General features: G+C 47.0%; 1 protein-coding gene across 1 annotated transcript; it reads left to right on the forward strand.

The window, feature by feature from the left end:
* Positions 1-21,910: 21,910 nt before the first annotated feature.
* FUT7 (fucosyltransferase 7) lies at positions 21,911-25,287 on the forward strand. The gene is made up of 2 exons (XM_075322927.1): positions 21,911-22,090; positions 22,220-25,287. Exon 2 carries the CDS (start codon positions 22,225-22,227, stop codon positions 23,254-23,256), a length of 1,032 nt encoding a protein of 343 aa, XP_075179042.1. The 5' UTR covers positions 21,911-22,090; positions 22,220-22,224; the 3' UTR covers positions 23,257-25,287.
* Positions 25,288-25,668: the final 381 nt, after the last annotated feature.

Below are 25,668 nucleotides of genomic sequence, written 5' to 3' on the forward strand. Positions count from 1 at the left end.
CCTGTGTGATACTGTCTGCTGAGCTGTGTATCTAATCCTCTCCTGTGTGATACTGTCTGCTGAGCTGTGTATGTAATCCTCTCCTGTGTGATACTGTCTTCTGAGTTGTGTATCTAATCCTCTCCTGTGTGATACTGTCTTCTGAGCTGTGTATCTAATCCTCTCCTGTGTGATACTGTCTGCTGAGCTGTGTATCTAATCCTCTCCTGTGTGATACTGTCTTCTGAGCTGTGTATCTAATCCTCTCCTGTGTGATACTGTCTGCTGAGCTGTGTATCTAATCCTCTCCTGTGTGATACTGTCTGCTGAGCTGTGTATCTAATCCTATCCTGCGTGATAGTCTGCTGAGCTGTGTATCTAATCCTCTCCTGTGTGATACTGTCTTCTGAGTTGTGTATCTAATCCTCTCCTGTGTGATACTGTCTTCTGAGCTGTGTATCTAATCCTCTCCTGTGTGATACTGTCTGCTGAGCTGTGTATCTAATCCTCTCCTGTGTGATACTGTCTGCTGAGCCGTGTATCTAATCCTCTCCTGTGTGATACTGTCTGCTGAGCCTGTATCTAATCCCCATATTTGCTGGACGCTGTCACAGCAGCACAGAGGGTTTTCAGGGTACTGCTCATTACTTCAGAGCTGGAGGCTCCTGCACATTATGTATATTATGCTGCCATCTAGTGGACAAATTGCAGACTGCAGTCACTGTTCAGTGCACTAGAGCTACCAGTAGATGGAATCGTGAAAGAGTCTAGAACTTTCTACAAGTATCCGTCTTATTTAGAATCACATTTTGCCGACACCGGTCACTTTTCTTTAATTTTACCAAGAGCCATGGGTCATTGGGATTAAGGTCTATCTTATCCGGGTTTGTGCAGGACCAGTGTAACGTGGCAGCTTCTTCTAGAAACGGCGGCGTACGTGACCACCGGAGACGTCTGCTGTCCCAGCTTGGCTACACTCGCCTTGATAACATTGAGCTGCAGTACCATGAACGACCTGCAGTCAGGGGTGGCGCTGTTTCTGTATGAAAGTTACCATGTTCCCAAATTGTCCAGTAGTAGCGCCCATTGCTGATGACACATCGGGTGGTACTGCGCCTCAGCCTCTTCTTCCTCTTCTTTTTCAGATCAATCCAACCAGCGGAGGGCATGAAGAGTTCACGAGCGGTGACCCACCCACCGAGGCCGCCATATTCCTGACCTACTTAGCGCATTGGTTTCCTGGCAGAAGGAGGTTAGGGGGGCGCAGAGTACAATACGCTGCCGTGCCGAAAAATAAAGGGGAAGTGAAAGGAAACTCTGACCGGTGAATTCTAGAGATCACTACAGGGTGGATGAGTGTATCAGGTCACTATTCTTTTGTAAGGAAAGCTTCACACTGACATTAAGCGGTGCAGAGGCCCATTCACGATGATGGCGCTATATCCAGGTCCATGGACTCCATCGGGCCCCGCGCAGTAATAGTACCCTCCTATTGTGAGCCCACAATAACAGTGCCCCTATAGTAATATTTTCCCTTTGTGCCTCCTCATTGTAATACTGCCCCCCTGCATCTCTTTACAGCTATACAGCACCATATAGAAATAATACCCCCTGTGCTTCCTTATAAAGATGCAGGATGGGGGGCAGAAGGGGCCAAATCCAGGCAAACACAGGACAACATACAAACTCCTTGCAGATATTGCCCTAGGTGGGAAATTAACTGATGGATGACAGCGCTGAAAAGCTACAGTGCTGAGACACCGGGCTGCTCTATACACAGTGTGATGCCCCATAGCCCCCTATACACGGTATGATGCCCCATAGCCCCCTATACACAGTATGATACCCCATAGCCCCCTATACACAGTATGATGCCCCATAGCCCCCTATACACAGTATGATGCCCCATAGCCCCCTATACACAGTATGATACCCCATAGCCCCCTATACACAGTATGATGCCCTATAGCCCCCTATACACAGTGTGATGTCCCATAGCCACCCCTATGCACAGTATGATTCCCCATAGCCACCCCTATGCACAGTATGATGCCCCATAGCCCCCTTTGCACAGTATGATGCCCCATAGCCCCTATGCACAGTATGATGCCCCATAGCCCCCTATGCACAGTATGATGCCCCATAGCCCCTATGCACAGTATGATGCCCTATAGCCCCCTATGCACAGTATCATGCCCCATAGCCCCCTATACACAGTATGATGCCCCATAGCCCCCTATACACAGTATGATGCCCCATAGCCGCTCCTATACACAGTATGATGCCCCATAGCCCCCTATACACAGTATGATGCACCATAGCTGCCCCTATGCACAGTATGATGCCCCATAGCCCTCTATACACAGTATGATACCCCATAGCCCCCTATACACAGTATGATGCCCCATAGCCCCCTATACACAATATGATGCCCTATAGCCGCCCCTATGCACAGTATGATGCCCCATAGCCCCCTATACACAGTATGATGCCCCATAGCCGCCCCTATGCACAGTATGATGCCCCATAGCCCTCTATACACAGTATGATGCCCATAGCCCTCTATACACAGTATGATGCCCCATAGCCCCCTATACACAGTGTGATGCCCCATAGCTGCCCTTATGTACAGTATGATGCCCCATAGCCCCCTATACACACTATGATGCCCCATAGCCCCCCATACACAGTGTGATTCCTCAGAGCCCCCTATACACAGTATGATGCCTCTAACCCCTTATACACAGTGTGATTCCTCAGAGACCCCTATACACAGTATGATGCCCCTAACCCCTTATACACAGTGTGATGCCTCATAGCCCCCTATACACAGTGTGATGCCTCATAGCCCCCTATACACAGTCTGATGCCCCATAGCCCCCTAAACACAGTCTGATGCCCCATAGCCCCCTATACACAGTATTATGCCCCATAGCTCCCTATACACAGTGTGATGCCCCATAGCCCCCTAAACACAGTCTGATGCCCCATAGCCCCCTATACACAGTATTATGCCCCATAGCCCCCTATACACAGTGTGATGCTCCATAGCCCTCTATACACAGTATGACGCCCCATAGCCCCCTATACACAGTAAGATAATGCCCCATAGCCCCCTATACATATTGTGATGCTCCATAGCCCCTATACACAGTGTGATGCTCCATAGACCCTATACACAGTGTGATGCCTCAAAGCCCCCTATACACAGTCTGATGCCCCAGAGCCCTATGCACAGTCTGATGCCCTATAGCCCCCCCATACACAGTATGTTGCCCCATAGCCCCCTATAGTCAGTATGATACCCCATAGCTCCCAGACACAGTGTCATGCCCCATATTCAGTCTGATGCCCCATAGCCCCCTATACACAGTATGATGCCCTATAGCCCCCTATACACAGTGTGATGCCCCATAGCCCCTATACACAGTCTGATGCCTCATAGCCCCCTATACACAGTATGATGCCCCATAGCCCCCTATACACAGTATGATACCCCATAGCCCCTATACGCAGTGTGATGCCCTATAGCCCCCTATGCACAGTGTGATGCCCTATAGCCGCCATCGCCTACCAGAGCTGAGTCCCTACATTTGGTGGCGAATGCAAGCAAACACAGTGAGGCTAGCTCAATTGTAGGGGTTTTTTTGCGCTTCTTGCTGCGCGCCAGTATATGTCCTGGGTGAAAGGATTGTCGCAAACCCAGTTGGGGTCATCTACGGAGATGGAGGCTGCGGTGAAAGCGCTTATGGAGGCCAATAGGCAGCAGCATATATTTAATCAAGAGACTACTTGGTGGCAGGAGGAGACTAATCAACGGCAGGAGGAGGCTAATCGGCAGCAGGGGGAGGCTAATCAGTGGTAGGAGGAGGCTAATCAGCAGCAGCAGGAGACCAATCAGCTGCTGATACAGCACATGATGACGTCTCAGGCAGCAGGAACTCCACTGGTGGTTTGCAATGCCAGGAAAGCGGTTTGTATGCCAATCCCTAAAATGGAGGCCATTCATGACGTTGAGTCCTATCTGGACATTTTGGAGAGCATGGCCAAGAGAGAGGGACTACCTCGGGACCAATGGGAGGGAATAGTCGCTCCATTTCTGGCATCAGGACCTCAGAAGGCCTATCGTGACCTGCCGGGCGAGGATGTAAAGGACTATGCAGCCGTCAAGTGTGAAATCCTGGCACAACTGGGTGTAAATGTCTTAGTTCGGGCCCAGCGGATACATGAGTGGGAGTTTCTCTCTTCTAAACCAGCCAAGTACTGTCTCTCATTGCTATGGTGGACCACATAGTAGCTGATACATTCTGGAGGGCCTTACCTTTCCCGTTCCAATGCTGGGCGGTACAGGCATCCCCTAATAATATGCTCCAGGTAGTAGACCTTATAGAGCAATATGGGGCTACCAAGGACCTCCAGGGAGGGACTCCGGGGAGGGTGACAGGAAAGTCTCCTAAGTCCCCGCCCCTGGTCCATCATGGGCCTCACAGGACTTTTCAGGGGAAAAATAGATCCCCGTTGTCTGTTGGCAATACCAGGAGCCAGGCCATTTAAGAGCTAACTACCCTCAACTGGTTGAACCTATGGAAACTAACGTTGGGTACCGTCAGTCCCTTTATGCTAAAAGGGTTTTTGCAACTGGCACCCCACAGGATCTAGGGTGATGGATATCTGTGTCGCGTGGAGGTGTAGGGCACCTCGGCAATGGCTCTACCAGACTCAGGGAGTCTCATGACCTTGGTGCGACTTAGCCTGGTGCAACCCACCGAGCTCACCGGCAGGAAATTTGGTGTATTGTGCATTTACGGGGACTTAAAAGACAATCCCACTGACCTAGTGATAATAAATACACCTGCCAGAAGATGATGCCATGAAGTGGGGGTGGTTGCACATCTGAATTATGAACTGATAGTTGGGAGGGACTCTCTACTATTCTTGACCCTATAGGCCAACACTTATGCCACTTGGGGAACATGGGTCCGGGCTTATGAAGGCCATGGAAGGTTCTACAAGACGAGTGCAGGAGCCTTGTGGGCCCGAGGAGGAGGTGCTGGCTGTAGGGATAACCTTCCATCGGGTTGAGGAGGTGGGGACGACCCCCATGGAAGTAATGGCCAGGGAAATAGAAAACTTTCTGCCGGGTCTTGAGTTGTCAGACTTAAATGTCTCGGGTGACAATTTTGGTACGGCACAACTCCGAGACCCTAATTTTTCCCAGGCCAGGGAAGATTTATTAATTGTTGATGGAGAACCCCAACAACTCGAGGTTTCCACACTTTGAGGTGACCTGTGACCTGATGTATTGTGTTGACAAAATACGGGGTGAGGTGGTAGAACAACTGGTGGTGTCTCAGGTGTCCCATCCTCACATACCTGGCAAAAACGTGGACCATAAGAAAACCCTGGACCTAATTCTGCAGCAGCTTTATTGGCCTGGCGTCTACAAAGAAGTGAAACGGTATTGTGATTCCTGTCCAGGGTGTCAGATGACTAGTCCTAAGCCACACTTTCGAAGCCCCTTGATATCTTTACTGATTATAGAGGTACCGTTCGAAAAAGTGGCCATGGACCTGGTGGGTCCGGTAAATAAGTCCGCAAAGGGATACCAACATATCCTAGTGGTTCTTGATTACGCCACCCGATATCCAAAAGCGGTTCCCTTCGGTCATACATTCAGTCATAGCCAAGGAGCTTATGGGCATGTTCTCTTTGGTGGGGATTCCGAAAGAGATCTTGACCGACGAGGGAACACCATTTACCTACATCAGTCTATCACCCCCAAACAGACGGCCTGGTGGAAGCAACAAGCATTAAAAACCATGCTAAAAAGGGCTGTTTCCAAGAATGGGAAGGACTGGGACCTCTTGCTGCCCCATTTATTGTTCACAGTGTGAGAGGTGCCCTAGGCATCCACGGGGTTCCCGTCCTTTGAGCTATTATACGGCAGACATACCCGGGGGTTGCTAGATATAGCTAAGGAGACATGGGAGCACCAGCCCACCCCACACAAGAGTGTGATAGAATATGAGAATGGAGACGTTTCTGCCACTTGTTGGGAACATATGGAGGCAGCACAACTAGCACAAAGATGGCTCTATAACCGGGCTCTGCGGTTAAGAACCTTTAGCCCTAGGGACCGAGTGCTGGTACTTGTACCCACTGTAGACAGCAAATTCCTCGCAAGATGGCTGGGCCCCTACGAGATAATTGATAAGGTGGGGCCAGTAAATTACAAGGTACACCAACCAGGGCAAGAAAGCCAGAACAGGTTTATCATGTAAATTTGCTGAAGTCCTGGAAGAATAGGGACAGTGACAATGGGGACAATCCGTGGCTCCGTTACCTCTAGGGGTTTCTTTAGTGGTCTTCGTTAAAATAGCTGAAACATTGTCCCCTAAACAGGTTCAGGAGGCCCGGGAATTCGTTAGTCGGAATACAGATGTCTTCTCCGAGCTCCCTGGTCATACTTCCATAGTCCAACTTGACATTGTTACTGAGCCGCAGGCCAAGGTCCAACTCAAGCCGTATCTGGTGCCTGAGGCTCGGCGACAAGCCATCTCTGAGGAGGTGAAGTCAATGCTACAGCCAAGGGTCATTGAGGAATGGTCCAGCCCAATAGTCCTAATACCTAAACTCAACAGTACACTGCGGTTCTGTAATGACTTCCGAAAACTGAATGAAATATCAAAGTTTGATGCCTACACCATGCCCCAGGTGGATGAGTTGATAGAGAGGTTGGGGAAAGCTCGGTACTTTTCAACCCTGGACCTCACACAGGAGTACTTTCAGGTGCCCCTAATGGAGGCCGCCAAGTAGAAGACAGCCTTTATGACGTCTGAAGGGTTGTATCAGTATAAGGTATTACCTTTTGGTTTACATGGTGCACTAGCGACATTCCAATGGTTAATGGATGTCGTCCTCTGTCCCCATCGCAGATACGCTTCTGGATACCTTGATGGCATTGTGGTATCTGGTGTGGATTGAGAGAGTCACTTACCAAAGGTTCAGGTGTGGCGCCCTTGAGGCTCTGGTCGCCACAGGGTACTGCACCTCAATTAAGGTGTGGTATCTATCTCAGTTAAGGAGAGGGTTAATCACCGGTGTTCCACCTTCACACACTACATACAGGTTAGGAACCTTCACATAGAGTGGGTTGGCACAGGGTAGGCACGGGGGTGGCCCTAATGGTCATGGGACGTCCTGGTCAGTGAAGCCAGCCACCAGGGGGGAGGGTTCCACTTGGGGGTAGAGGAAGGCGCAACACACTCAAACAGTCAGTCAAGTCGGGACCATAGTTCTGGCAAGATCTCTCTGGAAAACTTGGACTTTACTGGGCACTGGGGCTTGGAGCGGGAGCTCAGCCAAAGTACCTAACTGCTGAGGAGGACACCCGAGAAATAGGACACTCTCTCCTTCTCCTTTCACAACGCCGGTGATGACCCCTGACCAGATCTGGGATTGACCTGAGCCCATCATGGCAGTGACCAGTATGACCGGGCTGGCAGCTGAAGTTGTGAGTAAACTACACCCTGAACCAGCAGAGACTGTGTAGGCTCGTCCTTACCGGCACCGCTGCCCAGTGCATAGGCGCCAATGGCTATTACAACCCTTATTATCCACCCGGGGCCCGCTCGGCCTGTGGGGAGCGACACCATCCCGGCTGCCTTAACACCTGCCCCAGAGAGGAATCCTGCAGCGGCGGCTACTACTGGCCGCATACCACAGGTGGTGTCATGACAAACTCTCCCTATTACCCCACTTCCCCCACCATTAACTGTACGCCTCGGGACAACGTTACCAGGCAAGGCCACCCCGTGACAATGCCTGACCCCACCCGAAACAGCCTGGCGACGAGTAGGTTAACCGCCTGCCTCGTGGGGCGCTATATTTGGCATCACGAACAGGGTAACATGCCCATTTAAACGAGGTACTATGCGCCTACAGAACTGTGTTAAACCGGGTAATTTGTTTTTGAACCATTCAACTGCAAAAAGGACAGTCGCCATTTATTATTCTGCACGGGAAAAGATAGGGCGTGCTTTGTGGGCGGAACCCATAAAAGAGCGCGAAGAAGAGCCCCGCTACCGGAACTGTTTTCTAGGATAGACTGTACAGCTTATTGGAACTGCAACTCTAGATTTTGGAACTGAGAAAAGGCATGGCTGCTCTGACCAAGGTAATGCAGACCAAGCCAGGGACCCAGTAACCGGTCACCATTGAACTGGCTTCCAGTGCTGATGATCTTCCCTGGCAGCGACGTGGAAAGAACCCGCTGCCCCCCAGCCACTGACCGTTACGATGCTGACGGGCAGCCCATCTGCCGCCGGTGCGGCAAGTCAGGACATTATGCCAGAGGATGTCCAGTGATTGTGCCAAGCCAGGGGTCGGGACCGGCCCTCTGGAAATACCAACAACCAAGCAAGAATTATTGTTGATGTTTCTCTATGCTGAATGTTTTCCCATTTCTGATATTTTCTGACTTGAGCTGTGTTGATTACCTGTGAACATGTTTGAAACGTCTGAAGTCAACGCTGCTTCCCAAAAAGGGAAAATATGTTTTCTTGTTAACCTGTTACATGCATATAAAAATTGTGTGTTAATTGTGTTTTGTTGCAGTCCGGGAGTGCTGCCATTTGCCGTGGGGGAATGTGGCGCCCCGGAGGTTCAGGTCGCCACAGGGTACTGCACCTCAATTAAGGTGTGGTATCTATCTCAGGTAAAAAGGGGGTCAATCACCGGTGTTCCACCTTCACACACTACATACAGGTTAGGAACCTTCACATAGAGTGGGTTGGCACAGGGTAGGCAGGGGGGTGGCCCTAATGGTCATGGGACTTCCCGGTCACTGAGCCAGCCACCAGGGGGGCGGGTTCCACTTGGGGGTAGAGGAAGGCGCAACACACTCACACAGTCAGTCAAGTCGGGACCATAGTTCTGGCAAGATCTCTCTGGAAAATGTGGACGTTACTGGGCCCTGGGGCTTGGAGCGGGAGCTCAGCCAGAGTACCTAACTGCTAAGGGGGACACCCTAGACATAGGAATCTCTCTCCTTCTCTTTTCACAACGCTGGTGGTGACCCCTGACCGGATCTGGGATTGACCTGAGCCCATCACGGCAGTGACCAGTGTGACCGGGCTGGCAGCTGAAGTTGTGAGTAAACTACACCCTGAACCTGCAGAGACTGTGCTGGCTCGTCCTTACCGGCGCTACCGCCCAGCGTTTAGGCGCCAACGGCCATTACAACCCTCATCATCCACCCGGGGCCCGCTCCGCCTGTGAGGAGCTACACCATCCCAGCTGCTTTAACACCTGCCCCGGAGAGGAATCCTGCAGCGGCGGCTACTACTGGCTGCATACCACAGGTGGCGTCACGACAAACTCTCCCCATTACCCTGCTTCCCTCACCATTAACTTTACACCTCGGGGCAATGTTACCAGGCAAGGCTATCCCGTAACAACGCCTGACCCGACCTGAAACGGCCAGGCAACGCGTAGGGTAACCGCCTGCCCTGTGGGGCGCTACACAGGCAGTGGTGGACTCTCTATGACAAGCAGGGCTACCCGCCAATCCAAAAAAATTTACCCTAGGGGTGGAAGAAGCTGGGGTATATTATTGGGCGAGGAGTCATGAAATCCCAAGTAGACAAGATAGAGGCGATTAAAAACTGTCCCCGTCCCCTCACAACAAAACAAGTGAGATCTTTCTTGGGTTTGGTTGGATATTACAGGCGGTTTATTCCCAACTTTGCCACTGTCAGCTCCATTGATGGACTGTCTAAAAGGGAAGAAGTCTGTAATGATACGCTGGAGTGATCAGGCTGAGGAGGGTTTTGGGTCATTGAAGTTAGTATTTGGTGAAATACTTGTTCTGATTACGCCCTACTTTAAAAAAAAAGAGTTTGTCGGGTCACCAGATGGTTCCTGGCCCTGAAAAATTTCAAGTGTACAGTGGAACATGGGGCAGTCAGGCTGCAGGGGAATGTAGATGCCCTCTCAGGAGTCCACCGTTTGGCATGTGCCCACCCCCTCAGGGTTGAACAAAAAGGTTGGGGGGGGTATGTGACGCAGTAAAGGGTATGGTGGTAGAAGGGATGTATATTCCTCCTAGCATGTGCCTTTTGCACTGGGGAGCAGCATAAAAAACATTAATCCTGAAAAAACAAAAAAGCTAGCACTAAATGTGCACTACAGCACTAAAAATTCCAACTGTACTTATTATAAATATGAGATTTTTGGCAAAAAATTGCAATTTTTTGAGCCACCCCGCTACTTCACGGCAAATCTCTGTTGGGGCAGTCCTAACGCTAAAATATTTTTATAAAATGTGCCAAACAGCCTCACATATGAAATAGTAGAACTGCTCTCAGCAGCACTCACCTGGTCTATTTCAATCCCGTACCCATGACTGAGTCATGGCTGTGGGCGGGACAGGTCCAAGCAAATGCTGCATGAAGTAAATAGCCTGTGGACAGGGCCTGATGACTGAATGTGAACAGTCACCAATCGCCAAAATCTAGACAGGTGGAATACATCCCAAATTTGGGTGCATAGCAAGGTGGGAGTCAACCACCGACCAATTCAATGAAGAAAAAACAAAAAAGCTAGCACTAAATGTGCACTACAGCACTAAAAATTCCAACTGTACTTATTATAAATAGGAGATTTTTGGCAAAAAATTGCAATTTCTTGAGCCACCCCGCCACTTCACGGCAAATCTCTGTTGGGGCAGTCCTAACGCTAAAATATTTTTAAAACATTAATCCTGGCCTGGACCTTCTCTGCTAGTTCAGGTTTTGAGGCAACGCCTGATGTGCACTGGTGTATGATTAGCACAACATAAATAGGCAGCCAGGACTTCTCAGTGTGAGGGTGGCTGGAGAACTGAAGCAGTCTGTCTGTCTGTCTGTCTGTCTGTCTGTGTGACGGAAAAAAACAACCCATATCTGAATGGACTGGTATATTCTGGACTTTTTGTGGTGCCGTATGCCAAGCTGAACTTTTTCCTTTGTATCCCTGCTCTGAAGTAGGACTGTGCACTTATGGGTTTTTTTGTCATGTGTGAATAAAACACTGCCCCCTTTTTGGACTGTAACCCTGTGTGTGCCTCTTTACTGCGTCACTACCATCACCTACCAGAGCTGAATCCCTACACCCCCTATACACAGTATGATGCCCCATAGCCCCCTATACACAGTATGATGCCCCATAGCCCCCAATACACAGTGTGATGCCCCATAGCCCCCTATACACAGTGTGATGCCCCATAGCCCCCTATACACAGTGTGATGCCCCATAGCCCCCTATACAGTGTGATGCTCCATAGCCCCCTATACACAGTGTGATGCCCCATAGCCCCCTATACACAGTGTGATGCCCCATAGCCCACTATACACAGTGTGATGCCCCATAGCCCCCTATACACAGTGTGATGCCCCATAGACCCCTATACACAGTGTGATGCTCCATAGCCCCCTATACACAGTGTGATGCCCCATAGCCCACTATACACAGTGTGATGCCCCATAGCCCACTATACACAGTGTGATGCCCCATAGCCGACTATACACAGTATGATGCCCCATAGCCCTCTATACACAGTATGATGCCCCATAGCCCTCTATACACAGTATGATGCCCCATAGCCCCCTATACACAGTATGATGCCCCATAGCCCCCTATACACAGTGTGATGCCCCATAGCCCCCTATACACAGTGTGATGCTCCATAGCCCCCTATACACAGTGTGATGCCGCATAGCCCCCTATACACAGTGTGATGCTCCATAGCCCCCTATACACAGTGTGATGCTCCATAGCCCCCTATACACAGTGTGATGCCCCATAGCCCCCTATACACAGTGTGATGCCCCATAGCCCCCTATACACAGTGTGATGCCCCATAGCCCACTATACACAGTGTGATGCCCCATAGCCCACTATACACAGTGTGATGCCCCATAGCCCCCTATACATAGTGTGATGCCCCATAGCCCCCTATACACCACAGTATGATGCCCCATAGCCCCCTCTACACAATGTATTGCCCTATAGCCCCTATACACAGTATGATGCCTCACAGCCCCTATACATACCGTAGTATGATACTCCCACAGCCATAAATCGCACATTGTTATTCCCCATAGCCCCTTAAACACAGTGTGATGCCTCACAACCACCCTATACACAGTATGGTTCTCAATAGCCCCTTATATATACAATATTATGCCCCATAGCATCCTATATTATGCCTCATAGTCCCCTATACACAGTATGATGCTCCATAGCTCCCTATATACAGTATGAGGGGCCCACAGCACATTCCCCAATACCATGGCATTATAGTTCCCCTCGACTCATGTGTCCCGTAGTAGAAAAAAGTTTATAGTCCCCTAATCCTGGTTCTCCATCCCCCCGCAGACTTAATCTCTCCTTTCAGGGTGCAGCCCCATTTGCATGTAAAATATAGCTCTGTTGTTGCTCCTGAAGTGCCTTGGAGTGAGATTTGAGTGTTATTCCGTATGTCATGCGAGTGCATTTTTCCCCCTCGCCTAGTGGGATGTATGTTTATAGTGCGTATGTTGTACGTGTGACGTGTTTTTAACATGGAGTTGAACATACTGTCAAAAGCTGGCTAGATGAATGCATAGATAGATAGATAGATGTGCAACACATATATAATGTCCCACCCCCCTGCATATTGTAAGTTTGCACCCTTTGCCTTTCATGTAGCACTAAAGGATGTTTAGCCTTGTTTTTAGCCCCAAATTAAATATTTTTTCCAAAAAAACGACAAGGGGTCTCCCCTATTTTTAGTAGCTAGCTAAGGTGAAGAAGCCAGCTGCAGACTGCAGCTGGCAGCTTCACCTTGGCTGGTAATCAAAAACAGAGGGCACCCCACTCTGTTATTTTAAATTATTTATTTAAAATTAAATAAATAATTTAAAACTAAAATTATGGAGTCCCCCAAATTGGTTCACCAGGCAAGGTAAAGCGGACAGCTGTGATCTGGTATTCTCAAGCTGGGGAAGCCCATAGTTATTGGGCCCTCCTCAGCCTAGAAATAGCAGGCTGCAGCTGCCCTAGGAATGGTGCATCCATTAGATGCGCCAATCTTGGCGCATCGCCTTGGCTCTTCTCGTTGCCCTGGTGCAGTGGCAAATGGGGTAATATAGGGGGGATGTTTGTCCAAATACAATTTATTTTTCTTTGTTCAACTACTGGATTAGTAATGAAGGGTATCTGATAGTTGCCCACCCATTACTAATACCAGGGCTTGATGTCAGCTGGCAATTCACAGCTGACATCAACCCCATATATTACCCCGTTTGCCACCGCACCAGGGCAACAGGAAGAGCTTGTATAACAGTTGCAAGGTCCAGGTAGCGTGACGCAGTGATGTCTTTGTGTCATCCCCCGTGGCATGCTGGAGTAAGTGGCGGGGCAGGGAGTAGAGCACGACATCTGGTGATATTATTGGCATCCTGATGTGTTGATCGATATGGTGCACTACAGAAGCGGGCCATCTGATATTCTACAGAATTGCCCCATGGCCAATCCAGCTCTGCAGACGACCCCTGCAGTCATAGACTAAGATATTGCAGCTACTAAGCTGTGTATTAGAAGATTCTGCAGCAGCTGAGTTATATCATGAGGTTCTACAGTGGCTGACGTGTATTATGAGGTTCATCATGAGGTGCATCTTGAGGTTCTGTAGTCGCTGAGGGTTTTTTTATGAGGTCCACCAGCAGCTAAGGTGAATGATGAGGTTCTGCTGCAGCTGAAGAGTTTATTATGAGGTCCTCCAGCAGCTAAAGTGCATGATGAGGTTCTGCAGTAGCTGAAGAGTTTATTATGAGGTTCACCAGCAGCTATGGTGAATGATGAGATTCTACAGCAGCTGAAGAGTTTATTATGAGGTTCACCAGCAGCTAAGGTGAATGATGAGGTTCTGCAGCAGCTGAAGAGTTTATTATGAGGTCCACCAGCAGCTAAAGTGCATGATGAGGTTCTGCAGTAGCTGAAGAATTTATTATGAGGTTCACCAGTAGCTATGGTGAATGATGAGATTCTACAGCAGCTGAAGAGTTTATTATGAGGTCCACCAGCAGCTAAGGTGAATGATGAGGTTCTGCAGCAGCTGAAGAGTTTATTATGAGGTCCACCAGCAGCTAAAGTGCATGATGAGGTTCTGCAGTAGCTGAAGAGTTTATTATGAGGTCCACAAGCAACAAAAAACCACCTGATTCAACACCTCTTATAAAAATATACTTTATTCAATATTCCTAAAAACAGAACACTAGGGATGTTCTCTCTTTCTATTCTAAAATCACATAAAGATAAAGACAGTTGTGCATGTGCCAACCAGTGCTCAACCCACGCCAGGATTCAGCTATAGATAGATGGTTTGTGAAGGAGCACAGGGTTCAGAGGTTCATATCACGGTGATGCTGCATCACATATAACCTGTTTGTCAACCCCTGTTCATCCTCCCGGGGTCCTCGACCTCTGTTCCTAAAATACGCTCACCCTCACTCTTATAGCGGTTTTAGGCGGGGGTGACCATCACCAGAGTGATAACATATAGTGCAGGACAGAACCACATTTAAAGCAACATAGATCATGCGTTAGTATCCTAGGTTCCTCTAATATCAATATAGATCTGTTAGGTAGGAGTCAAGAGGCCCACTTAACTAATGGACCCTCTTTGACTCTCCCGACACGTTTCTCCCCCCCTAACGCAATATAGGGGATCCTCAGGGGACCAATTTTGATACACTTCATAAATTATCACACCTGAAATACAGAGAGAATAAAAATGACCATAATGCAAGAATGACTATACTATTACTATATAGGAGCCCTTCGTCAATCACACAGGGGACTATTCTTGATTTTTCAGCCAATCCTTCTCTGGGATATGGCTTCGTTAGGGGAAGGTTTGATATACCTCTCCGTCACTCCTGACTAGTCCCTGTAGATAGAAGGCATAGCGATAAGACTGCATTCTATATCTATGTGCGTTCTTTTCAGCGTTAGGGCATGTACGTACTACCTGCACTAGGATATCATCCAGCCTCTTAATATGTAGCGGTGGTCTGGATTTGTCTACCGGACGACTTTATGTCCACTCAGAAATACCAGCATTCAAGGCTGTACGTCCTGTAATAAAAATATATATATATTGATGCAGTCTCTATATCAAATTTGATAGGTATAGCGTTAGGGCATGTACGTACTACCTGCGCTAGGATGTCATCCAGCCTCTTAATATAGCGGTGGTTTGGAATATGTCTACCGGACGACTTTTTGTCCACTCAAAAAATACCCGCATTCAAGGCTGAAAGTCCTGTAATAAAAATATATATATCGATACAGTCTTTCTGTCAGTTTTGATAGATATACAGTCACCAAGACACTGATTCTATTACCTGTCAGGGGAATAAAGCAATGCACAATGGAACAACTCTGCAGTTATGCTAATAAGCCTGTGCATTCCCTCATAGATCTGGATCAAGTCTGGCCACAATAAGTCCCTGTAAAAGAAGGCATACATGCATTTTTATATTCAATGTCCAGGCAATTGCACCCTATATCCAATGACCAGTTAGCATATATATAACAGGCTGATGAGGATGTTACCTGTAAGGAAAACCATATGCAGAGGAGGAGGAAATAGCTCCCTGTCCTACGAGTTTCTTAAACAGACTCTTTTTCAATTGGATCGCCTGTATTCCCTGTAACAAAAGTTATATATATGTTTTGTCTTGGATCTTTTTGTATATAAAGCATGAACTATCCCTCTTTCAGGTTATTCTTATTTAAGGATAGCTGTATACTGAATAAATATCTCTAACAGGCTGATTAGGCAGATTTAAGGATTGCCTAGCAGGGTCTTATTAGTATAGAGAGGTTTTTACCTACCAGGTGGTGAGCTCCACCAGCAAGGACTGTCAGTCCCGAGTATCGGCTACTCTATAACGCTGGGAGCTCACAGCCGATTCCTCCAGGGTGATCTGGTCAGGTCGTGGTCATCATCCAGACTGCCCGTTATGCCTTTACTCCCAGATTAATAAGGGGAAGGTTTACTGGGTAACTCCCCCTTTCCATCGCTGGACGCAATCGCCGACCGGAAGTGACGTGTCGGTGTGCGTCCCATAATGCCCTGCTACACCGTCACATGATTTACCATGTGGCTGGTGTTGGAACGCACGCTTGCGCTCCAGATGGTCTCAGGTGCATCAGAACCGCCCCCTTCCAAACCGGATGTATGTGCGCCGACCGGAAGTGACTCGTTTGTACACTTCCCATAGTGCTTCATTCCGGCGTCACATGGCTACACGGGGTATCTCCTCCCCTCCTATGACGCTGATGTTAGAACTCAATTCTACACTCCAAAGGGGCCAATGGTGGGTGGAGTAAATAACGCCCACCGCAGGCATATTATTTGCCAGCCGGATAAGATATATCAGCAGGCGTCCCGCGTTCCTAGGCAACCTCATCCATTATTAAGGCGTGGGAGATATTTTAATAAGGAGTACTAGTAAACCTATATAGGTATATATGTGTTTAGAAATGACACTACTTTTAATTTTAGGACTGTATGGACCAATACATATTATTCAGTGTCAGGGCTCTATCTCAAATAACCTGCATCCATACGCTATAACTCTTTTACTCTTTTATCGTGTGGTGACTGTATTGTGGGCCTATCCATAGTATAGTCTAAACTAAATAATAAAATGGTATTCAATGACCATGTGCGGGGCATAAACATGGCCAAATATCTCTCCCTGTCAGTACACTATCTTGGCTACATACTCTTATATAAAGCTGTGAAAGCTAATGATCTCATTGAGACCACTTGGAACGACTGAGTCTAGTAGGAAGGTCCACCTGGCCTCCCGTTGCAGAATTCTTTTATCCCAGTCCCCCTTGCGATGGGGTCTTGGTACCACTTCAATAACTTGAAAAGATATGCTCTTTAAATTACCCCCATGGAATTGGTTCACATGTCTTGCCAGTGCTGTGTCTCGTTTATGAACTATGTCCCCCACATGTTCGCCTATCCTTATCTTTAGGGTACTTTCACACTTGCGTTATTTTCCTTCCGTTACAATCCGCCCTTTTGGGAAACAGCGGAATCCGTTAACGGATTCCGCTGTTTCCCATAGACTTGTATGGGTGACGGATTGTACCAAAAGGAGCTGCGTTGCTTCCGCTGGGCGACGCTCCGTTGCTTCCGCCCAGCGGGAGGAACGCAGCATGTAACGTTATTTTGAGCAGCGGAATCCTCTGGATTTCACTGCGCATGCTCTTTTTTTTTTTTTTTTTTTTTTTTTTTTTTTAAATCAAACTTTATTTTGGCTCGCGGTGGCCGAACGTTCAGCTGAGCGCCCGGCCGTCGGCAAGCGACAGCGCTCAGCTGAATGACCGGCCACCAGCATGCCCGGCCGCCGGCAAGTCACAGCGCTCAGCTGAGCGCCCGCCCGCCGGCATGCCCGGGCGCCGGCAAGTGACAGCGATCAGCTGATCACCCGGCGGCCGGCTGCAGGGAGCGATCAGCTGATCACCCGGCGGCCGGCTGCAGGGAGCGATCAGCTGATCACCCGGCGGCCGGCTGCAGGGAGCGATCAGCTGATCACCCGGCGGCCGGCTGCAGGGAGCGATCAGCTGATCACCCGGCGGCCGGCTGCAGGGAGCGATCAGCTGATCACCCGGCGGCCGGCTGCAGGGAGCGATCAGCTGATCACCCGGCGGCCGGCTGCAGGGAGCGATCAGCTGATCACCCGGCGGCCGGCTGCAGGGAGCGATCAGCTGATCACCCGGCGGCCGGGAGCGATCAGCTGATCACCCGGCGGCCGGGAGCGATCAGCTGATCACCCGGCAGCCGGCTGCAGGGAGCGATCAGCTGATCACCCGGCGGCCGGCTGCAGGGAGCGATCAGCTGATCACCCGGCGGCCGGGAGCGATCAGCTGATCACCCGGCGGCCGGGAGCGATCAGCTGATCACCCGGCAGCCGGCTGCAGGGAGCGATCAGCTGATCACCCGGCGGCCGGCTGCAGGGAGCGATCAGCTGATCACCCGGCGGCCGGGAGCGATCAGCTGATCACCCGGCGGCCGGGAGCGATCAGCTGATCACCCGGCAGCCGGCTGCAGGGAGCGATCAGCTGATCACCCGGCGGCCGGCTGCAGGGAGCGATCAGCTGATCACCCGGCGGCCGGGAGCGATCAGCTGATCACCCGGCGGCCGGGAGCGATCAGCTGATCACCCGGCGGCCGGCTACTTGGAGCAATCAGCTGATCACCCAGCGGCCGGCTGCAGGGAACGATCAGCTGATCGTTCACTATAGTCTGCCGCTGGTAAAACCGGGAAAAAAAAAAAAAAAAAAAATCAAAACGAATTGCGTTGTTTTGCAGCATCCGTTGCATCCGTTGTGTCACTATATGCAACACATCCGTTGCATCCGTTACACAACGCAATGCAACGGATACCGTTCAACGCAAGTGTGAAAGTAGCCTTAGCTGCCTCTTTGTTTTGCCCACATACGCACGTGGACAACTGCAGGTACAGAGGTAAAGTAGTCCTTCTGTCCTGCAGTTAGCAAAGTCTCTAATGTGGAAGGTTCTATCAGTTTTCTGATTTTTGAACGTTTTTGCTTGATCAATATATGGGCAATATGTACATTTTCCACATCTAAATGTGCCTATAGGCTTTCTCTCTAACCAAGTGCCCTCGCCTCTAGGTGGTACAAAATGACTGTGTGTAATGTGATCCCTAATTGATTTTCCCCTCCTGAAGGTCACATTTGCATTCGGGGAAATGGAATCACAAATGTCCGGGTCAGCTCTAAGTATCGGCCAATGTTTTCTAAGGATTCCCATCATCTTAGTATTCTGGTCATCAAAGGTTGCTATGAGTCTAGTGATCTTACTGTCATCTGTTTTGACCCTTTTAATCAACAGATCTCTCCTATTTCTTTCTTTCGCATGATTATATGCTGATTCTATAATCTGACCCGGATAGCCTCTATTGTGGAATCGTGTTTTCATGTTACTAGCCTGTCGCTCAAAATCTACCAAGGATGAACAGTTTCGTCTCAGACGCAAAAACTGTCCCTTCGGGATTCCTTTTTTCAGTGGTGGTGGATGGTGGCTCTCCCATCTTAACAGGCTGTTCGTGGCCGTTGGTTTCCTATATATTGAGGTGGCTAATGTTCCATCCTTATTTTTGCATATTTTATATTATGCTATACCTATCAAATTTGATATAGAGACTGCATCAATATATATATATTTTTATTACAGGACGTTCAGCCTTGAATGCTGGTATTTCTGAGTGGACATAAAGTCGTCCGGTAGACAAATCCAGACCACCGCTACATATTAAGAGGCTGAGAAAAAAAGGGAACCAGCACGATCTGAAATTGGCATGCATCATATAAAAAGTGAAAATTCACAAATTTATTCCAACTGTATTATAATAAAAAAATGAGATTTTTAGCAAATAATTGATCAATTTTTTGAGCCACCCCTGCCAACGTCACGGCAAATCTCAATAGGGGGGTCCTACTCTACATTCTGTATTTCATGTGCCATGCGGCCTCCTAGATAAAGTTAAAAGCAGAACCATAATGGAGCACACATACCTGCAACCTGTATATAGCCGCTTCCATGTTGCAAAAAAGGCACTTGTGGATAGAGACCAGCCCAGGTCCCAGCATGTGGAGCAAGCCCTACACATACCAGGACTATATCAGAACTGATCCTCCCAGTGTCAAACAGCAACCATTGATAAAGGCGGACCAGATCCAAGAATGGTGCTTAATTAGCATTGCCTGTGGAAAGGGGTGAGGCAACTGAGTCTGAACAGCTACCAACAGGAGGAATATATTGCAAACCAAAATCAGGCGTGCATGGTATGGTGTTGGTCAGACACCAGATTTGTAGCATAACTACGGTCAAAACAGAGAAAAAAAGGGAACCAGCACGATCTGAAATTGGCATGCATCATATAAAAAGTGAAAATTCACAAATTTATTCCAACTGTATTATAATAAAAAAATGAGATTTTTAGCAAATAATTGATCAATTTTTTGAGCCACCCCTGCCAACGTCACGGCAAATCTCAATAGGGGGGTCCTACTCTACATTCTGTATTTCATGTGCCATGCGGCCTCCTAGATAAAGTTAAAAGCAGAACCATAATGGAGCACACATACCTGCAACCTGTATATAGCCGCTTCCATGTTGCAAAAAAGGCACTTGTGGATAGAGACCAGCCCAGGTCCCAGCATGTGGAGCAAGCCCTACACATACCAGGACTATATCAGAACTGATCCTCCCAGTGTCAAACAGCAACCATTGATAAAGGCGGACCAGATCCAAGAATGGTGCTTAATTAGCAATTTTTTGCAACATAGAAGCGGTTATATACAGGTTACAGGTATGTGTGCTCTATTATGGTTCTGCTTTTAACTTTATCTAGGAGGCCGCATGGCACATGAAATACAGAATGTAGAGTAGGACCCCCCTATTGAGATTTGCCGTGACGTTGGCAGGGGTGGCTCAAAAAATTGATCAATTATTTGCTAAAAATCTCATTTTTTTATTGTAGTACAGTTGGAATAAATCTGTGAATTTTCACTTTTTATATGATGCATGCCAATTTCAGATCGTGCTGGCTCCCCTCTCTCATATTAAGAGGCTGGATGATATCCTAGTACAGGTAGTACGTACATGCCCTAACGCTGAAAAGAACGCACATAGATATAGAATGCAGTCTTATCGCTATGCCTTCTATCTACAGGGACTAGTCAGGAGTGACGGAGAGGTATATCAAACCTTCCCCTAACGAAGCCATATCCCAGAGAAGGATTAATTCTTATCGATTGGCTGAAAAATCAAGAATAGTCCCCTGTGTGAGTTACGAAGGGCTCCTATATAGTAATAGTATAGTCATTCATGCATTATGGTCATTATTATTCTCTCTGTATTTCAGGTGTGATAATTTATGAAGTGTATCAGAATTGGTCCCCTGAGGATCCCCTATATTGCGTTAGGGGGGGAGAAACGCGTCGGGAGAGTCAAAGAGGGTCCATTAGTTAAGTGGGCCTCTTGACTCCTACCTAACAGATCTATATTGATATTAGAGGAACCTTGGATACTAACGCATGATCTATGTTGCTTTAAATGTGGTTCTGTCCTGCACGATATGTTATCACTCTGGTGATGGTCACCCCCGCCTAAAACCGCTATAAGAGTGAGGGTGAGCGTATTTTAGGAACAGAGGTCGAGGACCCCGGGAGGATGAACAGGGGTTGACAAACAGGTTATATGTGATGCAGCATCACCGTGATATGAACCTCTGAACCCTGTGCTCCTTCACAAACCATCTATCTATAGCTGAATCCTGGCGTGGGTTGAGCACTGGTTGGCACATGCACAACTGTCTTTATCTTTATGTGATTTTAGAATGGAAAGAGAGAACATCCCTAGTGTTCTGTTTTTAGGAATATTGAATAAAGTATATTTTTATAAGAGGTGTTGAATCAGGTGGTTTTTTGGAACAATAACTACCTCTTACATTGAAATTGTGGTTATAGTGAGGTCCACAAGCAACTAAAGTGCATGATGAGGTTCTGGGGCAGCTGAGTTGCATATTTTGAGGTTTTGCAGTGGCGGCATTGAGTATGATGAGGTTCTGCAGCAGTTGAGGTATGTCAGTATTATAAGGTATCTGTATGACTGGCACAGAGCTCAGTTGATTGTGGTCATATCTTCACCGGAAAACTGTGGGTACAAATCTGACAAACACAAATGTTTTGTGGAAAGGAAGGAGGAGGGCACAGGCGGCCAAAAAGCAGAAGGAACTGAGTGTGACGGCAGCTTTGACACCCTGTTACCAACTCTCCACAACTCTCTGATGAGCACCTTCCTGCAATCTCTGCCAGCCTGAAGCCCCACCACCCACAGTGAGGAACCCTGGAGACACCTCGCAGGAACACCACACTACTGTGGAGCCTTTGCCTCCGGCTTCCAGAGCCAAATCTGATTAATGACATTGCAGACCACCATATACAGACCACTCTGAGAGCCAGGAGCTCCTCAAAGGTAGGTGGTAAGAATTTCTCCCAGCAGTGAGGATGAAAAGAAATTACAAATTTTTATTTTCATGATTATTCGGTTTCCCAATGGTCTTCACCAGTTGACTTTCTAACCAGGATTTCTGCCCTTCCTCAGGTAAAATGGCTATAGCTCGGAGATTGAGGCAAGGGTCAACATTAGGAAGCATCTTTGCCTTGGCTGTGATGGCCTGGAACATTCGATTTGTTCTTTTCTTTGACTCTAGTGAAAGTTTGTCTTCTTCTAGCGATGAGACCACCATATTAATTTGGCATTGGCCTTTTTACAAGGCCATGAACCTCTCCGGAGATATTTGCTTCAACGCCTACAACATCAGAAACTGCAGACTGACCGATGACCAAAACATGTTCAACCGCAGTAATGTGGTCGTCTTCCACCACAAGGAATTGGACCTTGTAGGTCACCAGATGCCTACTGGACCCAGACCTCCTCAGCAGATGTGGGTTTGGGCAACCTTAGAATCTCCTTCCAATACCAAAGGGCTCACGAATTGGAATAACACGTTCAACTGGACGTTGACTTACCGAGAGGATTCGGACATCTTTGTGCCATATGGACAGTTGGTTCCAAACTTGGCCATGACATTGAATGCCACTATGAAGGCTGGTCTAGTGTCCTGGGTGGTCAGTCATTATCACCGGACTCAAGAAAGAGCAAATTTTTACAAAGAGTTTTCTTCATATCTCAAGGTGGATGTGTATGGTAAAGCCAGTAAGAAACCTTTATGTCCTTCGTGTCTTCTGCCAATGATCTCCAAATACTTCTTCTATCTAGCGCTGGAGAATTCTGTCCATAAAGACTACATCACGGAGAAGTTATGGAGGAACGCCTTACTGGCTGGTGTCGTCCCAATTGTGCTGGGTCCACCGCGAGAAAACTATGAAAAGTTTATACCTTCTGACTCCTTTATCCACGTGTCAGACTTTCCATCATTGAAACATCTGGCAGAATTTTTAAAGACAATGACCACAGAACGATACCAAGACTTCTTCCACTGGAGGCAAAGATATGGTGTCAAGGTCTACACTGACTGGAGGGAAAGATTCTGCAGGATCTGCTCCATGTACCCGAGTCTGCCCAAGAGCAAAGTCTACACAGATCTACATGGGTGGTTTATTAATGAAAATGTTTAAAGAACAATTATAGATGTTTACATGAGATGCACTATATACTATAATACTGCCCCTATATACAAGAATATAACTACTATAAAATTACCCCCTATGTACAAGAATATAACTACTATAATACTGCCCCTATGTACAAGAATATAACTACTATAATAGTGCTCCCTATGTAAAAGAATATAACTACTATAAAATTACCCCCTATGTACAAGAATATAACTACTATTATAATACTGCCTCCTATGTACAAGAATATAACTACTATAATACTGCTCCCTATGTACAAGAATCTAACTACTATAATAGTGCTCCCTATGTACAAGAATATAACTACCATAATACTGCCCCTATGCACAAGAATATAACTGCTATAATACTGCCCCTATATACAAGAATATAACTACTATAATACTGCCCCCTATGTACAAGAATATAACTACTATAATACTGCCCCCTATGTACAAGAATATAACTATTATAATAGTGCTCCCTATGTACAAGAATATAACTACTATAATAGTGCTCCCTATGTACAAGAGTATAGCTACTATAATACTGCCCCTATGTACAAGAATATAACTACTATAATACTGTCCCCTATATACAAGAATATAACTACTATAATAGTGCTCCCTATGTACAAGAATATAGCTACTATAATACTGCCCCCTATGTACAAGAATATAACTACTATAATACTGTCCCCTATATACAAGAATATAACTACTATAATAGTGCTCCCTATGTACAAGAATATAGCTACTATAATACTGCCCCCTATGTACAAGAATATAATTACTATAATACTGCCCTCTATGTACAAGAATATAACTACTATAATACTGTCCCCTATATACAAGAATATAACTACTGTAATACTTCCCCTATGTACAAAAATATAACTGCTATAATACTGCCCCTATATACAAGAATATAACTACTATAAAATTACCCCCCATGTACAAGAATATAACTACTATGATACTGCCCCTATATACAGGAATATACAGTAACTACTATAATACTGTCCCCTATGTACAAGAATATAACTAGTATAATACTGCTCCTATGTACAAGAATATAACTACTATAATACTGTCCCTATAATACAAGAATATAACTACTATAATACTGCCCCTATGTACAAGAATATAACTACTATAATACTGCTCCTATGTACAAGAATATAACTACTATAATACTGTCCCCTATGTACAAGAATATAACTACTATAATACTGCTCCTATGTAGAAGAATATAATTACTATAATACTGCCCCATGTACAAGCATATAACTACTATAATACTGCTCCTATGTACAAGAATATAGTGACTATAATACTGCCCCTATGTACAAGAATATAACTACTATAATACTGCTCCTATGTACAGGAATATAACTACTATAATACTGTCCCCTATGTACAAGAATATAATTACTATAATACTGTCCGCTATGTACAAGAATATAACTACCATAATACTGCTCCTATGTACAAGAATATAATTACTATAATACTGCCCCTATGTACAAGAATATAACTACTATAATACTGCCCCTATTTACAAGAATATACTATAATACTGCCCCCCCTATGTAGAAGAATCTAACTACTATAATACTGCTCCTATATAGAATAGGTGCTGTACTGTGGTTATAGCGGTTATACCTGTATGTGGAATCAGTATAGGATGATATTACATATTGTTGCCTGATGAGTGCGGTATATTTCACATTTGCAGGTTGCATTATTCCGTTATACAATTCTCACAACCTTTCTTACCTCAGGATTATAGCACAACTTGCCCAGGCTTGTAATATTCATACTAATGTGGGGTTGGAGCTGGTGGTCTATGGCGGTGGACGCCATTCTTTACATAATGCAGCTGTCACCCCCATAGAGCTGCTGTAGGAGTTAGGAATTCTGGGTAGTGTTATTTCATGTTGAGGAAGTAGCTAACTTCTCCTTCCATGACTGAATGAGCCCCACTAAGCACCAGGGGCTGATGGGAGTGATGCATTATGGGTATTAATAAATGGCTCGGTCGTGGTCACATCTGTGTCTTGTGTCGCTCTTCACACCCACATACAAATCTCTGCCGCGTTCACACCTCTGATGAGTCAGATAGAAACCGCTGGTGAGACTGCGATCAGAGGGTGGGCAGACACCCCGGGTGCCAATATGAATCACTCCGACGGGTGTATGGGGAAAACCCTCTCACCTAACGACGCTCCTCGCCCAGCTAAAGCGACAGATACCGCGGCAAGAGAAGGCAAGCCGCGCAATATGGTACAGAATCTCAGGCGCAAACATGATTTTTACTCTTAAACACATACATTTATGTAAAAAAAAAAAAATGTCTGGAAAAGTGGACAACCCCTTTAAGCAAATGTTTTGAAAAACAAACATAAGTATA

The sequence above is a fragment of the Anomaloglossus baeobatrachus genome, chromosome 9 (assembly GCF_048569485.1).
Source record: "Anomaloglossus baeobatrachus isolate aAnoBae1 chromosome 9, aAnoBae1.hap1, whole genome shotgun sequence".
Lineage (NCBI taxonomy): Eukaryota > Metazoa > Chordata > Amphibia > Anura > Aromobatidae > Anomaloglossus > Anomaloglossus baeobatrachus.